The sequence below is a fragment of the Mesoplodon mirus genome, assembly GCF_964341445.2.
Source record: "Mesoplodon mirus genome assembly, chromosome: 8".
NCBI lineage: Eukaryota > Metazoa > Chordata > Mammalia > Artiodactyla > Ziphiidae > Mesoplodon > Mesoplodon mirus.
Genome location: NC_138984.1, coordinates 33,217,470 through 33,237,067, shown reverse-complemented (window position 1 = coordinate 33,237,067; position 19,598 = coordinate 33,217,470). Strand labels below are relative to the sequence as shown.

At 37.3% G+C, this 19,598-nt stretch overlaps 1 protein-coding gene across 2 annotated transcripts in view; it reads left to right on the top strand.

The window, feature by feature from the left end:
* CYP20A1 (cytochrome P450 family 20 subfamily A member 1) overlaps positions 1-19,598 on the top strand; it is a 74,077-nt gene that overhangs the window by 43,979 nt on the left and 10,500 nt on the right. For both annotated transcript variants that reach the window (XM_082630713.1, XM_082630714.1), the window contains 3 exons: positions 2,360-2,471; positions 3,636-3,700; positions 19,434-19,523. In XM_082630713.1, the coding sequence (XP_082486839.1) occupies positions 2,360-2,471; positions 3,636-3,700; positions 19,434-19,523 (267 nt within the window). The remainder of the gene's footprint in view (positions 1-2,359; positions 2,472-3,635; positions 3,701-19,433; positions 19,524-19,598) is intronic.

The following is a 19,598-nucleotide window of genomic DNA, read 5'->3' as shown; positions in this document are numbered from 1 at the left end:
ATTCTTCTCCCACCTTATCTCATTACTTGTGTCTCTTCATACCCTTGGATTCAGCTGTACTGAAATTCTTTTGTTTCTTCAAATGTAAAGTACTCTTTTTTATCTTCTGGCTTTTGTCGAGATTCTCTCTTCCTCTCTCCTCTAGCTAACTCCAGTTTTTTCTGCAGGTCTCAGCCTAAGTGTCTATTTCTCTGCAAAGTCCTTTCTCTAGTTAGGTGCTCTTGCCATGTGTCCCCTAACACCCTGAACTTCCTTTATCATAACAGTTACTGTGCCCTTTTTTTTTTTTTTTTTTTTTTTACTTCTTTTACTTATCTTTATGGCCACAGAGGAAATAGAGGTTAAAGAGAGGCTGGAGAGAACTATTATAAAATTCCAATTAATACCATCAGATAATTTGCGAGCTATTGCATTCACTGAACCCAGAACAGATGTCAGTAAAAAGAACAATCAGAGAAATTTCTGGAATGGAGCAGCTCCACTAGTAATTTCAAAGCCTTCCTGACTATAGCACCCTAAATAAGAAGCCGTGTTTCTAGGAATACACTCAACTGGTTGTGCAGAACAGCCATGTTAAACTAAGCTGAGGAGATCTGACATTGACTTCTTTGCCATCCATCTTTTTAATAAACTTTATTGAAGTATAATTCACATATGATAAACCACATTTATTTTATACTGTGCTTTTTTTTGTATTTACATTTTTAATATCCTGTGCCTTTTTAATTGTTCATTCTTGATGTCCCTTCCTCCGTCCCTTCCCCTGCCAAGTAGACTTCGAAATTCTTTGAGGGTATCTGTCTTGTTCACTGTTGTAGCTCAGTATCTAATGCAGTGCTTCTAATGTAGTAGGTACCCAAAAAATATTTGTTCAAAGAGGAAAGGATGTTTCCTCTTGTTTTTGTTGCTTTTAGAAATTACAAAAATCAGCATTCCTATGCTTACATCTTTGCTGATATTTCTGATTGTTTCTATTAATAAGGTTCAACTGGCATTTACTATGGATCCAACTCGTTATTTTTAATGGATGCATAGTATTGCATTGTATGAGATTATTATTTAAGAGTATATGCAATAGTGTAGTGTTTCGATTAGGGGCTATGGAGTAACAGACTTGGGTTTGAATCCTACCAATACCACTTACCTGCTGTGCACTTTTAAACAATTGCCTCATTTTTAAAATCTGTAAAATTAAAAGATAATAGCATCCATGAGTTTCTTATAAGGATTAAATGAGATACTGCATAGAAAGTATTTAACAGAACTGGCTCATAGCAAGATTTCAATACATTTTAGCTTTTATTCTCATTGGGAGGCACACTTCATATTTTCATATATATTGCCAAGTTATCCTTCAGAAAGGTTGTACCAATTTATACTTCCACCAACTGAATATGGATGTCCTTTTCCTTATTTTTTGTTAGTGTTTGTCTGTGACAGTACTCTTGTTCATCTTTGCTAATGTGGCAGGTAAAAAAATTTGCTTTGATTGGCAATCTTTCCATTGTTAATGAGGTTGAGTATCATTTCTTAGTTTCCAGGTCATTTGCATTTTTTCTTTTTTTTTGTGTGGATTGCTTTTTTATATTTTCTGTCCATAATTTCTATTGGGGGTGTTTGATCATTTTAATTATGAATTTTTAAAGAGCTTTGATGCATTAGGGATATATTTACTGTAAATATTTTTCCTACTTAGCTTTTAATTTTACTTATGATTGCAAGTATGAAAAAAAACCTTGCATAGTCATATCATTCAATATTTGTGTTTTTCTTTATGGTATCCTTCATTGTTTCAGTATTTTTATAATTTTTAAGTAGAAAAGTCTTCTATTAAAATTTTTATTAAATCCTTTATTAAAAATAAAAGACGTTGGGGGCTTCCCTGGTGGCGCAGTGGTTGAGAGTCCGCCTGCCGATGCAGCCGACAAGGATTCGTGCCCCTGTCTGGGAGGATACCACGTGCCGCAGAGAGGCTAGGCCCGTGAGCCATGGCCGCTGAGCCTGTGCATCCGGAGCCTGTGCTCCGCAACGGGAGAGGCCACAACAGTGAGAGGCCTGCGTACCGCAAAAAAAAAAAAAAAAAAAAAAAAAAGACGTTTCTACTCAAAAATTTAAAAAATATTGTTTCGAGTTTTCTTCTGGTACTTTTAAAGTTGTTTTTATTTGTTTAAATCCTTACTCACCCGGACTTTATATACCTCTAAATATATAATGTATTTTAAGCAAATAAGAATTATGATATGACTATTTCAAATTAGGAAGGTTATGAAAATTGTTGAATGACACTTTAAAATCTATATACATTTCAAACTGCCTCTCCCAAAATAAAGATCTTCAAAAAAAAATTTTTTTTAAACAGGTATTGTCGGCAAGTACTTTGTGAAACTGTTCGGACTGCCAGACTGACCCCAGTTTCTGCCCGGCTTCAAGATATTGAAGGAAAGATTGACAAATTTATCATTCCTAGGGAGGTAGGAAACATTTGGTATACTTAACCCATTCAGTTATTCTTTTCAACTCTGTTAGTGTGTGTTTTTAAATTTTATTGTTTAAAGTGTCCAATAAATGTTGCCTATTGTTAAATCAAAGACAAGTGTTTTAAATGACAAAATAATATGTGCTTGTTTTAAAGTTCAAACAGTATAAAAGAAAGGCTCCTTTCTCCACAGGTACTACTGTGAATAGTTTAGTGTTTATTTTGTAGGTCTTTTTCTGTATATGTATATTACTCTGTGTGTGTATATACATGTATACATATGTATTTTAAAAACCAAATTCATGTGTGAAAGAGTACTCTTTATATATTCTTTAATTTTCTTCTTTTATTGAGTGTACCATGGCAATTGATACAACTGGCACTTACTATGGATCCAACTCATTATTTTTAATGGATGCATAGTATTGCATTGTATGAATGTACCATAATTTATTTAAGCAGTCCCCATTGATGGAAATTTAGATTGACGTTAATTTTTTTCATTATTACAAATTGTATACTTGTACTGGTATTGGGAGAGCCTTAGAAAAGGGGTTTTGGGGCCAAACAGCACATGTGTGTAAAATTTAAATTGCCCTCTAAAAGGCAATTTATACTTTGAGCAACAGTGTATGAGAATGCTTTTCCTCTCCATATTCTTACCACATCTGGATTTATGAATCTTATATGAAAAATTGTCTGTTAATTTGCTTTCCCCTGATCATTGGAGAGATTGAACAGCTTTTCATATATATATTAACAGTTTGTATTTCCTTTAACTTCTTTCTAGTGAGTTTATATTGTCTTTTTGTATATTATACATATTAATTCTGTCACTTATATGGCAAATTTTTTTTCCTGTCTGTTATTTATCTTCTACTTGTTTTATGGTGTGTTTTTTGTTTTATTTTTACTGGATACGGGTTTTAAATTTTCACGTAGTGAAGTCTGTTATTCCTTTATGGCTTCGATATTTTGTGATATGCTCATCCTTCCCACTATGAGATCACCAAAATAATGGCCTGTGTTTTCTTCTATTATTTTATTTTGTATTTTGTATTCACTATCTATATTAAAAGAGCATTTAGATAAGTTGGCATTCTGGGCATCATTTTGCCTCTGTTAGACCTTGAATAACTAGAGTAATTTTTTTTTGCAGACCCTTGTCCTCTATGCCCTTGGAGTGGTGCTTCAGGATCCCAGTACTTGGCCATCACCATACAAGTATGAAATTTCTGTCATTGTCTGTGCAATTATTGATTTTTGTGTGTTTGCCTGTTTTGTGTTTCTTTTTAAGTTTTGAGGAGAAAATTCAATATGTAACAGGCATATAACAAAAGAAAGCCACTGCCTTCCCTGTGTATCTTCTGCTCACTGCTTTTTCTTTCATAAATCTACTGTCTGCTACCCTTTGTCTCTCCTATTACCACTTCTATCCTAAGATCTATTTAATTAATTAATCTCTACAATTATTTTTTAATTTCAATGGTATTTTGGAGTTCTTTACTGATAAGTGAGTATTTTTAAATTAATTACTTAATTTTATTTTTGGCTGTGTTGGGTCTTTGTTGCTGCACGCAGGCTTTCTCTAGTTTTGGCAAGTGGGTCTACTCTTTGTTCTGGTGCACGGGCTTCTCATTACAGTGGTTTCTCTTGTTGCAGAGCATGGGCTCTAGGCGTGTGGGCTTCAGTAGTTGTGACACGCGAGCTCAGTAGTTGTGGCTTGCGGGCTCTAGAGCGCAGGCTCAGTAGTTGTGGCACACAGGCTTAGTTGCTCCGCAGTGTGTGAGATCTTCTCGTACCAGGTATCGAACCCATGTCCCTTGCAATGGCAGGCGGATTCTCAACCACTGCACCACCAGGGAAGCCCTGGTAAGTGGGTATTGGTTGTGCAGTTTCTTTGTTTTCCTTTTTTTGGTCTCAATTATTAAGCTCTTTAGTCGAATGCAGAAAATAGGTGTTGTGTGTATATTGTTATGTGTGAGAACAGCAAGGGAGGGAAAAGGTGAAGAATAAAGCTGATATTGTTTGCCTCCTAGGTAGGCGTCTGGTAAATCCACCTTAAAGAAATGGGTTAAGATTTACTGCCCTGGAAGAAGGTTATATGTTGAGTTGATTGGGACTAAGAGCTGTGTGAAACGCAGGGGACAGAGTTGATGACATGGTTGAAGTAGTAGAAAAACCCACTTCTGGAATATAAGGATGGGACATTTTAAGTGTTCCTATCATTTTAGTTTTTAATATTACAATGACATTAAAGGGGAATCTATTGATAAATGAAATAGCAGTCCTTCAAAATCTTCTGTAAAAATTAAGTAAATTTTATATTCCAAGGGGCTTTTGTAGCAAAATTAAAGATATACATTGGTTTAAAAAAAGTATGCTTATAATTATAAAAAATTAAAATTTCAGGGCTTCCCTGGTGGCGCAGTGGTTGAGAGTCCGCCTGCCGATGCAGGGGAAACGGGTTCGTGCCCCGGTCTGGGAAGATCCCACGTGCTGCGGAGCGGCTGGGCCCATGAGCCATGGCCGCTGGGCTGTGAGTCCGGAGCCTGTGCTCCGCAACGGGAGAGGCCACAACAGTGAGAGGCCCACATACCGCAAAAAAAAAAAAAAAAAAGAAAAAAAGAAAAAAATTAAAATTTCAAATTTTAAAACCTTAAAAAAATTTCACGTGGAAAAATGCCAAGTTTTTGATAAACTTTAGGTGTAATGTGAAAATCATAAGAACTTTGCTGGAACTTTTGACACTATTCCTATCCTCAAAGCACTCAGAGAATCTAGATTACAGATTGAAAATACTGAAAGAAATATATGCTAAAGTGTGGAAATCATTTTTACGAATCAAATGCAGTCAAACTTAAGAAATGTTATTAATAATGTTGTATACCAAGGAAAAGCTTTCTTAGGTTGTGCAGCTCATCACCCATTCTTTGTGAAAAGTCCAGAGATTCATTTGTGTCAGCACCTTGAGAGGATCCTTAAGAGACTAATTCACAGTAGCAAAAATGTTCGTAGACTGAGATAGACCCTGTAGAGATAATTGATTAATTACAGTTTAAATATGTGTCACACAGAGGAAGATGAAGAGGTTGACTTTTTTCACTATATTTAATGCTCTTGAGGTCAACAAAGGATGTTGCATATCTTTTCATGGCTGAGTAGTATTCTATCATATGGATGTGCAGGGTTTGTTCAACTTTAACCCACTGAAGGACCTTTGGTTTGTTTGCAGTATTTTGCTTTTAGGAATAAAGCTGTTATAAACATCTGTGTACAAGTTTTGTGTGAACATAGGGTTTCATTTTTTAGGATAAATGTCCAAGAGTACGATTGCTGGGTTATGTGGTTAGTGCATATTTAATTTTGCAAGAAACTGCCAGGCTATTTTTCTCAGATTCTTAGCAGCAGTGTTTTGAGAGATTCAGCTTCTCTGCAGCTTCAATAGCATTAACTATTGTTACTATTTTTTATTTTAATTGTTCTAATAGGTATGTGGTGATATTGCATTGTGGTTTTTATAAATATTTTTTGAGTGAGTAGCTGACATTACCTTATTCTCCCTATAGAAAAATGTCTAGATATGATTTATTTACAGAAATAAATGCATGGAAATACATTATTACTGTTATTGTATTGGCAGTATCTCAGAGGAAGAAACCCTGGGTCAAATTCTATGAATTAAATGGATCATAATATAAATATTACTCTATACCAAATAATGAAATATTATCAACTTTAAAAAACCAGACTGAAATAGAATTCTCAACTGAAAAGAATGAAGACATGACTTCCCTGGTTGCACAGTGGTTAAGAATCCGCCTGCCAATGCAGGGGACATGGGTTCGATCCCTGGTCCAGGAAGATCCCACATGCCATGGAGCAACTAAGCCTGTGTGCCACAACTACTGAACCTGTGCTCTAGAGCTCATGAGCCACAACTACTGAAGCCACGTGCTGCAACTACTGAAGCCTGCATGCCTACAGCCCATGCTCCGCAACAAGAGAAGCCACTGCAATGGGAAGCCCACACACTGCAACGGAGAGTAGCTGCCACTCGCTGCAAGTAGAGAAAGCCCGCATGCAGCAATGAAGACCCAATGCAGCCAAAAATAAATAAATAAAATTAAAAAAAAAAAAAAGAATGAAGACGAACATTCAAAACCTCAGTATGGACTGGGACCAAGATAGTGACATAGCAGGCTTCTGAATTTCCTTCCTCACACAGATGCATTGAATGTACAGCTACACATGGAGCAATACCCTCTGAGAAAAATCCAGGAGGTAGCTGAGTGACTCCTACACATTGGGCAAATGAGAAAATACCCACATTGAAACAGGTAGGAAAGACTGAGACACATTCTTGCCATAAATCCCACCCCCAGCCCAGTGCCATAGGGTCAGGAGGGAACCCCCAAGTCCCAGCTTCTCCCTGAGGATTGAAGGCTTTGGACCACACATTTAGTGCCCTGGCTTTAAAGACTCCCACCTGAGGAGTGGGCTCCTAAAACATCTACCTCCGAAAGCCATCTGGGCTTGCATTCATGAGTCCCACAGGACTGTAGCAAACAAAGAAGCAGTTCTTTTTTTTTTTTTTCTTTTTGCGGTATGTGGGCCTCTCACTGTTGTGGCCTCTCCCGTTGCGGAGCACAGGCTCCGGATGCGCAGGCCCAGCGGCCATGGCTCACGGGCCCAGCCGCTCCGTGGCATATGGGATCCTCCCAGACCAGGGCACGAACCCGTATCCCCTGCATCGGCAGGCGGACTCTCAACCACTGCGCCACCAGGGAGGCCCCACAAAGAAGCAGTTCTTAATGGGAGCATAGCGTGAGTCATCATGGCTGTCCCCATAGGGCTCAGCATAGAGGGAACAGGAAAAAATGCCTGTCTCCCAGTCTTTCTCTGAAGGAGGTTGACTACATACTTTACAAGCTGCTGCCTGAAGGTCTAGCTTCTAATTGGCATGCGTCTGGGTATACTGGCTGTGATCCTCCCCGGAGCCTGGGGGAGTCAGTGGACACACCCCCAACCTTCTACTTCTGGTTCACTCCAACAATAAAACCAAGTCACCAGCATCTTCCTTGCACAGACATCTAGTGTCCCAACTTTTATGGCTGCCATGCGAGGGAGGGATATGCCCTAAATCTCATAGCTCTGATAGCTAGTACATCTTGCATTCATAAGTCCTACGGGACTATAGCAAACAAAGAAGCATATGTTAATGGGCATGGAGGTATTTGTGGTTAGCCCCCACCTTTCAGTGCAGAGAGAGCAGGCAAAAATGCCCATCTCCCAGTCTTTCTCTGGAAGGAGTTTGACTACATACCTCACAAGCTGTTGGCTGAGGGTCTGGCTTCTAATTACCACCATCTAGGTGTTGACTGTGATCTTCCGGACCCCAGAAGAGCTGATGGGTACTTTCCTCACCTTCTCCCCCCAACTTTACTCCAACAGTAAATCCAGCTTGCAGGTATCTCCCAGGAAGGAGCTTGTCCACACATCTAGCAGTCCAGCTTTTATATCTGCCACCCAAGGGACAGGCCTCCATCACCCAGCTGTGATAGCTTATGGGACTTGCATTTACAAGTTCCACAAGATTATAGTAAAGAAACAAACAGTTTTTAAATGGGGGCAGGAACACCCACTGTGGCTATACATCCAGGCTCAGCACAGAGGGAGCAGATAAAAACGTCCATCTCCCAGTTGCTCCTTGGAAGCAGTTTGACTACATACATACATCCTTACCTGTTGCCTGGCAGTCCATCTTCTTATCAGCCTGTGTATAGGTGCTGACTGTGACCCTCTCCTTTTGGACACTGACAGGTCATGACATACCCTCAACTACTGGGAGCAACTGTGAACAAAGACAGCAGATTGGACAATCACAGACGTTTAAGAGGCAACCAGGAAGTCAGGCTAGGCTAATTAATGAGCTTCATCTCCTACACAAGACTGTGACAGAAGTCTATTTTACTAGATAAAATAGTCTGCTGTAAAGTGATGACACTGGAGAAAGACTGGAACAGCCATTGCTGGCTTTCCGTGAAAAGCCATATGCCAAGGAATGTGAGCAAACATAGGAAGCTGGAACACACAAGGAAATGATTTCTACTCTAGAACCTCCAGAAAGAAGTGCAGCCCTGCTGACACCTTCATATTAGCCCGAGTGAAGAAGGAGCCCCTCAGGAAGGAATTCTGGAAGATATGCCCTTGGATCCTGACAGTGAAGCTTATGAAATGCCTTCTGAGGAACAATACCAGGACTACGAACCTTAAACCTAAGAAAAATCTTTGCTTCCAGTTTCCTGAGATCTGCCGACAGATGTTCCATCCTGTACAACTGCTCAGTTCCAACGTGCCCCAGTAATGACATTTTCTCAAAGTTTTCACAGTGCATTATAAAGTAAAAGAATGTTTTATCTGATATAAAGAAACCAACACAAAGAGTCATGGAAAATGTAGAAACAGGGGACTATGTTCCAAACAAAGAGCAAGATAAATTTCCAGAAACTGATCTTAATGAAATGGAGATAAATGATGTAACTAATAAAAGAATTCAATATAATGGTCATAAAGATTGCTCACGAAGGTCAGGAGAGCAATGCATGAACAAAATGATAATTTCAGTGAAGAGATAGAAAATATAAAAATGTACCAAACAGAAATCGCAGAGCTTAAGAATACAGTAACTGAGTTGAAAAATTCATTACAGGGGTTTAACAGCAGATTAGATGAAGCGGAAGACAGGATCAGCAGATTTAAAGGCAGGGCAGTGGAATTCATCAGAGGAGCAAAAAGAAAAACGAAGAGTGAAGATAGCTTAAGGGACTTATGGGATATCATCAGGTAGTCCAATATACACATTATAGTTGTCCAAGAAGGAGAAGAGAGAGAGAAAGGGACAAAGAAAGTATATTCAAAGAAATAATGGCTGAAAACTTCCCTACCTGGTTAAAGAAACAGACATCCAGATCCAGGAAGGCTGAAGAGTACCGAAAAAGAAGAATCTAAAGAGAGACACACTGACACACATCATAATTAAATTGTCAGAAGTTAAAGACAAAGAGGGAATTTTAAAAGAAGCAAGAGAAAAGCAACATGTTATATACAAGGGAACCCACATAAGATACTCAGCAGATTTTTCAACAGAAGCCTTGCAGGCCAGAAGGGAGTGGGCTGATACATTCAGAGTGCTGAAAGAAAAAAATTGCCAATCAAGAATACACTACCTGGGGCTTCCCTGGTGGCGCAGTGGTTGAGAGTCCGCCTGCTGATGCAGCAGACATAGGTTCGTGCCCCGGTCCGGGAGGATCCCACGTGCTGTGGAGCGGCTGGGCCTGTGAGCCATGGCCGCTGGGCCTGCGCGTCCGGAGCCTGTGCTCCGCAACGGGAGAGGCCACAGCAGTGAGAGGCTCGCGTACCGCAAAAAAAAAAAAAAAAAAAAAAAAAGAATACACTACCTGGCAAAATTGTCCTTCAGAATTGAAGGAGAGGTAAAGAGTCTCCTAGACAAACAAAAGCTGAAATTTTTTTTTATTAGTTTCTGCTTTATAACAAAGTGAATCAGTCATACATATACATCTGTTCCCACATCCCTTCCCTCATGCATCTCCCTCCCTCTCACCCTCCCCATCCCACCCCTCCAGGTGGTCACAAAGCACCGAGCTGATCTCCCTGTGCTCTGCGGCTGCTTCCCACTATCTATCTACCTTACGTTTGGTAGTGTATATATGTCCATGCCTCTCTTTCGCTTTGTCACAGCTTACCCTTCCCCCTCCCCATATCCTCAAGTCCATTCTCAAGTAGGTCTGTGTCTTTATTCCCGTTTTACCCCTAGGTTCTTCATGACATTTTTTTTTTAAAATTCCGTATATATGTGTTAGCATACGGTATTTGTCTTTCTCTTTCTGACTTACTTCACTCTGTATGACAGACTCTAGGTCTATCCACCTCATTACAAATAGCTCAGTTTCGTTTCTTTTTATGGCTGAGTAATATTCCATTGTATATATGTGCCACATCTTCTTTATCCATTCATCCGATGATGGACACTTAGGTTGTTTCCAGCTCCGGGCTGTTGTGAATAGAGCTGCAATGAACATTTTGGTACATGTCTCTTTTTGAATTATGGTTTTCTCAGGGTATATGCCTAGTAGTGGGATTGCTGGTTCATATGGTAGTTCTGTTTGTAGTTTTTTAAGGAACCTCCATACTGTTCTCCATAGTGGCTGTACCAATTCACATTCCCACCAGCAGTGCAAGAGTGTTCCCTTTTCTCCACACCCTCTCCAGCATTTATTGTTTCTAGATTTCAAAAGCTGAAATGTTAAAGGGAGTTATTCAAGCTCAAATGAAAGGATGCTAATTAGTAACATGAAAACATATAAAAGTATAAAATTCATTGGTAAAAGTAAATATATAGTTAATATGAATACTCAAATATTGTAATGGTGGTGGGTAAATCACTTATAACTGTAGTATAAAGGTTAAAATACAAAAGTGTTTAAAACTGCAATAATTTATTAATGATACACAGTATAAAAAGATGTAAAATGTGACATTAGAAACATGAAATATTGGGAGGAAATGTGGAGCTTTTCAATGCATTTGAAATTAAGTTGTTATCAGATTAAAATAGACAGTTATAACCATAATATATTTTATGTAATCATCCTTGTAACCACAAAGCAAAACCTATAGTAAATATACAGTGTATATAAAGAGAAAGGACTCAAAGCATCCCACTGTAGAAAATCATGAAATCACAAAGGAAGAAAGGAACAAAGGAACTACAAAACTGCTGGAAAACAGTTCACCAAATGGCATTAGAACATCCATACCTATGAACAGTTTCTTTAAACATAAATGGACTAAATTTTCCAGTCAAAATACATAGGGTGACCAAATGGATAAAATAACAAGACGCAACTATATGCTGCCTATAAGAGAGTCTTTTCAGCTATAAAGACACACAGACTGAAAGTGAAGGGATGGAAAAAGTTATTCTGTGCATATGGAAACCAAAATAAAGCAGTGCTAGCTGTACTTAATTCAGACAAAATAGATGTTAAGCCATAAACTGTAACAAGAAACAAAGAAGATCATTATATAATGATAAAGGGGTCAGTTCATCAAGAAGATATAACACTTGTACATATTTATGCAACCAACTTGGAGCACCTAAATAAAGCACATATTAATAGATCTGAATGGAGAAATAGCAATAAAATAATAGAAAAGGACTTCAGTACCCATTTTCAACAGTGGATATATCACCTAGACAGAAAATCAATAAGGAAACCACAGACTTAAACTACATGTAGACCAGATGGAACTAACAGACATATCTAGGACATCCTATCCAACAGCAGCAGCATACTCATTCTTCTCATGTGCACATGGAATATTCTACAGGATATATCATATGTTAGGCCACAAAACAAATCTTAAATTTAAGAAATTTGAAATCATATCAAAGATCTTTCTGACCACAAAGGGGAAGAAAGCAGTAAGAATCTCACTGAAAAACAGCTGTAAGTATAATGTGTATTTCCATAGAATTTCATTTAACTAATATTTTTTTGTAGTTAAATTTGCTTATAGTGGTTTATTATAGTTAAACTGCATACTTACTTGCAAAGTACAGTAGCTTATAATGAACTCTTAAATATCTTGTTGATGTCTTCATAGACCTCATTTTCTTAGACAACGTACAAATAGATAAGTTGCTAATATTAAGAATGTGTCAAGCTTGTAAACCTAACTTTTAAAATGCCAGATTCTGTTTTGATTAAATGTTTAAAAATCCTGGGTGGGAGTAATTGAGTTTTTTGTTGGAATTAAAAAAATGGAGATTAAACAATCTACTGAATATGCTTCTGAATAACCAATGGGTCAAAGAAGAAATAACCAATGGGAATCAGAAAATATCTTGAGACAAATGAAAAAGAAAACATGGTATAACAAGACCTATGGTATATAGCAAAAGCAGTTCTAAGAGGGGAGATTATAGCAATAAACACCTACATTAAGAAAAAAGAAAAATATCTAATAAACAGCCTAACTTTACACCTCAAGGAATTAGAAAAAAAAAAGTCCAAAATTAGTAAAAGAAAATAAAAATCAGAGTGGAAACAAATGAAATAGAAACTAGAGAGACAATAGAAAAGATCAGTGAAACTAAGAGCTGTTTTTTTGAAAACGTAAAAAAAATTTACAAATATTTAGCTAGACTTAAGAAGAAAAAACAAGGGAAGGCTCAAATAAAATTATAAATGATAGAGGAGACATTACAACTGAGAACATAAATACTAAGGATCGTAAGAAATTACTATGAGTAATCATATGCCAACAAATTAGATAACCTAGAAGAAATGGGTATATTCCTAGATACATAAAACCTACCAAGAAGACTGAATCATGAAAAAGTAGAAAATCTCAACAGACCAGTTATTAGTAAGGAGATTGAGTCAGTAATCAAAAACCTCTCAACAGAGAAAAGTCCAAGACCAGATAACTTCCTTGGTAAATTCTACCAAACACTTCCAGAAGAATTAATGCCAGTCCTTTTTAAACTCCTCCCAAAAATAGAAACATTTGGAACATTTCCAAATTCATTTTATGAGGCCCGTATTACCCTTGATGGAAGTCAGAAAAGGACACTACAAGAAACTATGGGCCAATATCCATAATAAACATATATGGAAAACATCTTAACAAAATATTTGCAAACCAAAATCAGTAGTACATTAAAAGAATTATTATACACCATGATTAAGTGGGTTTTACTCCTGGGGTAAATCTAGGATGGATGGTTCAACATATGCAGATCAATCAATGTGATATATGACATTAACGAAATGAAGGATAAAAACTGTATGATCATCTCCGTAGATACAGAAAAAGCTTTTGCCAAAATTAAATATCTTTTCATGATAAAAACTCAATAAATTAGGTGTAGAAGGAATGTGCTTCAACATAATAAAGGCCATATATGACATGCCTATAGCTAACGGCATACTCAAGGGTGAAATGATGAAAGGTCTTCCTCTAAGATCAGGAACAAGACAAGGATACCCACTCTCACCACTTTCATTCAACATGATATTAGAAGTCCTAGCCAGAGCAATTAGGAAAGAAAAGGAAATAAAAATCAGAAAGGTAGAAGTAAAATTGCCTTTACTTGGAGATGACATGATATTATACATAGATAACCTTAAAGATTCCACCAAAAACTGTTAGAATTAATAAATGAATTCAGTAAATTTTCATGATTCAAAACCAATATAAAAAAGTCAGTTGCGGGCCTCCCTGGTGGCGCAGTGGTTGAGAGTCCGCCTGCCGATGCAGGGGATGCGGGTTCGTGCCCCGGTCTGGGAGGATCCCATATGCCGCGGAGCGGCTGGGCCCGTGAGCCATGGCCGCTGAGCCTGCGCGTCCGGAGCCTGTGCTCCGCAACGGGAGAGGCCACAACAGTGAGAGGCCCGCGTACGGAAAAAAAAAAAAAAAAAAAAAAAGTCAGTTGCTTTTCTATACACTGACAACACATTATCAGAAAGAGAAGTTAAGACAACAGTCCCATTTTCAATAGCATCAAAAATAGTAAAATACTTAGGATTAAATTCAGTCAAATAGATGAAAGATCTGTACTCTGAAAACTAAAATATTGACGAAAGTAATAGAAGAAGACCCAAGTAAATGGAAAGATAATCTGTGTTCATGGATTGAAAGAATTAATATTGTTAAAATGTCCCTACTAGACAAAGCAATTTACAGATTCAGTACAATCCCTGTCCAAATCCCAATGTCAATTTTTATAGAATAAACAATCCTTAAATTCACAGAACCACTAAAGACCCAGAATAGCTAAAGCAATCTTGAGAAAAAAGAACAAAGCTGGAGGCATCACACTTCCTGATTTCAAACTGTGTTACAAAGCTTTAGTAACCAAAACAACATGGTAGTGCCCTAAAAACAGAGATGTAGATCAGAAGAATATAGGTACATAGATGGAGAGCCCAGAAATAAACCCGTGCATATGCTGTCAACTAATTTCCAACAGAGGAGGCAAGAATATGCAGTGGAGAAAGGTTTAGTCTCTTCAATAACTGGTGCTCAGAAAACTGGATATCCATATGCAAAAGAATGAAACTGGATCCCTATCTTACAGCATGCACAGAAATCAATTCAAAATGGAATAAGACTTGAATGTAAGACCTGAAACCCTAAAACTCCTAGAAGAAAACATAGTGCTAAGGTCCATAACACAGGTCTTGGTAGTGATTTATTTGGATTTGACACCAAAAGCAAAGGCAACAAAAGTCAAACTAATCAAATGGGACTAAACTAAAGAGCTTCTGCACAGCAGAGGAAACCACCAACTAAATGAAATGGCAACCTATGGAATGGGAGAAAATATTTGCAAAGCAAATATCTGATATGGAGTTAATACCCAAAATATATAAGGAACTCCTACAACTCAATAGCAAAAAAGAAACAACCCAATTAAAAAAATGGGCAAAAGGGGAATCCCCTGGTGGTCCAGTGGTTAGGACTCTGCACTTACACTGCTGAGGGTGCGGGTTCAGTCCCTGGTCAGGGAACTAAGATCCCACAAGACACGCGTGGTGGACAAAAGAAAAAAAAATGGGCAAAGAACCTGAATAGACTTTTTTTTTTCCTTCGAAGAAGACATAGAAACGTCCAACAGGTACATGAAAAGGTGCTCAATACCACTAATCAGATAAATACATATCAAAATTGCAATGAGAGATCACCTTATACCTGTTAGGATGTCTGTTATCAAATAGACAAGAAATAACAAGTGTTGGAAAGGATATGGATAAAAAAAGAACCCTTGTACACTGTTGGTGTGAATGTAAATGGGTACAGCCACTGTGAAAAATAGTATGGAATTTCTCAACAAATTAAAAATAGAACTACCATGTGATCCAGCAATGCTACTTCTGAGTATATATCCAAAGGAGACAAAAGGATTTCTTAAAGAGATATCTGAACTCCCATGTTTATTGTAGCATTATTCACAAGTATGGAAGCAACCTAAGTGTGTCTGTCAATGGGTGGATGGATAAAGAAGATGTAGTGTATATATACATACAATAGAATATTATTCAGCCTCACAAAAGAGGGAAATCCTGTTATTTGCACAACATGGATGAACCTGGAGGGCATTATGTTAAGTGAAATGAGCCAGACAGAGACAGACAAATAGTGCATGATATCACTTACATATGGAATCTGAAAAAACTAAAAACCCAAAAAACTTCCAACATAGAGAGTAGAATAGTTGTTGCCAGGAGCTGGAGTGGTGGGGGTTGAGGAGTAGGGAGCAGTTGACAAATGGGTACAGACTTTCAGTTATAAGGTGAAAAAGGTCTGAGGATCTAACTAACATATGACATGGTGATTATGGTTGATAATACCATATTGTATATTTGAAATTTGGTAAGAGTAGAAATTAAGTATTATTATCACACAGACACAAAATAGTAACAACATGTAATGTGATGGTTGTGCTAATTAACTTGAGGGTGGGAATCCTTTTGTAATGTGTATGCTTATCAAATCATCATATTTTACACTTTAAATATATTACAGTTTTGCAGTTATAAATCAATAAAGCTGAAAAACTTTAGGTTAAAAAATCCTTCAGCATTTGAGGCCAAATTATCTATTTTTCATTTTAATTTTATTTTTAATCCTTAAAATTGTGAGGTATTTCATAAAATAGTTGGATGTCTGTATGTCTTCTTTGGAGAAATGTCTATTTAAATCTTCTGCCCATTTTTTGATTGGGTTGTTTCTTTTTTTGATATTGAGCTGCATGCGCTGTTCGTATATTTTGGAGATTAATCCCTTGTTGGTCACATCATTGGCAAATATTTTCTTCCATTCTGTGGGTTGTCTTTTCGTTTTGTTTATGGTTTCCTTTTTTCTGCAAAAGCTTTTAAGTTTAATTAAGTCCCATTTGTTAGTTTTTCTTTTTATTTTCATTACTCTAGGAGGTGGAGCCAAAAAGATATTGCTGTGATTTATGTCAAGGAGTGTTCTGCCTATGTTTTCCTCTAAGAGTTTTATGGTAGGTATCTGGTCTTACATTTAGGTCTTTAATCCATTTTGAATTTATTTTTGTGTATGGTGGTAGAGAAGGTTTTAATTTCATTCTTTTAAATGTAGTTGTCCCGTTTTCCCAGCACCACTTGTTGAAGAGACTGTCTCTTCTCCATTGTATATTCTTGCCTCCTTTGTCATAGATTAGTTGACCATAGGTGCTCAGGTTTATTTCCGGGCTTTCTATCCTGTTCCATTGCTCTCCAGGTCTGTCTTTGTGCCAGTACCATACTGTTTTGCTTACTGTAGCTTTATAGTCGGAGGTCAGGGAGCCTGATTCCGCCAGCTCCATTTTTCTTTCTCAAGATCACTTTGGCTATTTGGGGTCTTTTGTGTTTCCATACAAATTAAAAATTTTTTTGTTCTGTATCTGCAAAAAATGCCATTGGTAATTTGATAGGGATTGCATTGAATCTGTAGATTACTTGTGTAGTATAATCATTCTGACAATATTGATTCTTTCAGTCCAAGAATGTGGTATATCCATCTGTTTGTGTCATCTTCAATTTCTTTCATCAGCATCTTATAGTCTTTGGAGTACAGGTCTTTTGCCTCCTTAGGTAGGTTTATTCCAAGGTATTTAATTCTTTTTGATGCAATGGGAAATGGAGTTGTTTACTTAATTTCTCTTTCTGATCTTCCATTGTTAGTGAAGATGACTAAAAAGCACTTGAAAATATGCTCAACATAGCTAATTATTAAGAGAAATGCAAATCAAAACTACAATGAGGTATTACCTCACACCGGTCAGAATGGCCATCATCAAAAAGTCTCCAAACAATAAATGCTGGAGAAGGTGTGGAGAGAAAGGAACCTTCCCACACTGTTGATGGGAATGTAAATTAGTACAGCCACTATGAAGAACAGTATGGGGATTCCTTAAAACCTAAAAATAAGGTTGCCATATGATCCAGCAATCCCACTCCTGGGCGTATATCCGGAGGAAACCATAATTCGAAAAGATACATACACCCCATTGTTCATTGTAGCACTGTTTACAATGGCCAAGACATGGAAGCAAGGTAAGTATCCCTCAACAGAGGAATGGATAAAGAAGATGTGGTACATATATACAATGGAATATTACTCAGCCATAAAAAAGCCTGAAATAATGCCATTTGCAGCAGCATGAAAGGACCTAGAGATTATCATACTAAATAAAGTAAGTCAGACAGAGAAAGATAAATATCATATGATGTCACTTATATGTGGAATCTAAAAGAGTGATACAAATGAACTTTTTTACAACACAGAAACAGACTCACAGACTTAGAAAACAAACTTAGGGTTACTAAAGGGGAAAGGTGCAGGGCGGAGGGATAAACTAGGAGGTTGGGATTAACATATACAGACTACTATATGTAAAATAGATAATTAACAAGAACCTACTGTATAGCACGGGGAACTAATCAATATTCTGTAATAACCTATATGGGAAAGGATTCTAAAAAAAATAGATATATGTGTAGGTATAACTGAATCACTTTGCTGTACACTTGAATTGAACACAGCATTGTAAATCAACTGTACTCCATATAAAATAAAGATTAAAAAAAGTAGTTGAAAAATCAAGTTTGATTCCCTTTTAATCTGGAAACATAGGTATCTTCAAGTAAACATTTAGGGTCTCAATTTTCAAGATAGTTTACAAAAGGAAATGCTGATTAAATTTGATACAGGTTTTTTTATATGGACTGTAATGTAAATATAGTATATTCCAAAAGTGAAAGGTAATTTACACTTTTTAAAAAGGGCAATGAAAGCAGGATTCTTTTTCTTTTTTCTCAGAGTTTAGATCTTTTAAAAACACTTGTTTTTGAGGGGAATTTTTATGCTCCTTGGTGGGTGGGTTGTTTTCATTTAATATATCCATTTCCTCATTGACTTTTTTTTTTAAACATCTTTATTAGAGTGTAATTGCTCCCATTGACTTTTTACAGAGTAAACTTCTGTACAATAAAAGATCCTTCTTAGCCTCTTCATTTCCCACACTTATTAATATGTCTGGGTCTCATGTAATTGATGAATAGAATTTTTAGTCTGATGTCTCCAATCTTAAGAACTAAAATTTGACTTAAGAGGCAATGTAAAATGCCTCGCATATTGGTCCGATGGTCTCATGTGACATATTTTGAACACTCTTAAATGTAAATATTCATTATGTGATTTTGTATGATTTATCCTTAAATCTCATAAATGATGTAGTTGCATGTGACAGTTTCATTCCTCGATGATTCTAGAGAAATGTATTTTGCATCTATTGTTTAGAAGTAGGGACTTCCCTGGTGGTGCAGTGGTTAAGAATCTGCCTGCCAGTGCAGGGGAAATGGGTTCGATCCCTGGTCCTGAAGATCCCACATGCCTCAGAGCAACTAAGCCTGTGCACCACAACTACTGAGCCTGCGCTCTAGAGCCCGCGAGCCACAACTACTGAGCCTACGTGCTGCCACTACTGAAGCCCATGCGCCTAGAGCCCGTGCTTCGCAACAAGAGAAGCCACCACGATGAGAAGCTTGCGCACCTCAGTGAAGAGTAGCCCTCGCTCACTGCAACTAGAGAAGGCCTGCTCGCAGCAACGAAGGCCCAGTGTAGCCCCAAAATAAATAAATAAATAAATAAATAAAATAGAAGTAATAAAGTGAGCAAAAAAAGATGTAATATATGTTCAATAGTTTGGGAACATAAACGGTCAAATTTAAATATAATGTGACAGCAGTGTCTACCTTCAGCAGCTTTAAAACTTTATCACATACCCCTGTTCGTATAGTGTAAATATGAAGTCTGCCAGTGGAGCTCTGTTGTGATCAGGCCCAAATCTTCGTTTTAGGTTTGATCCAGAGCGGTTTGATGATGAATCGGTAATGAAGACTTTCTCCTTGCTTGGATTCTCAGGCACACAGGAATGCCCAGAGCTGAGGTGAGATGATAGAGAAACGAAAAGGAAAGGAAAGATGCTAGACTTTGTACTTATAATTTTGTTTATCACTGTTGA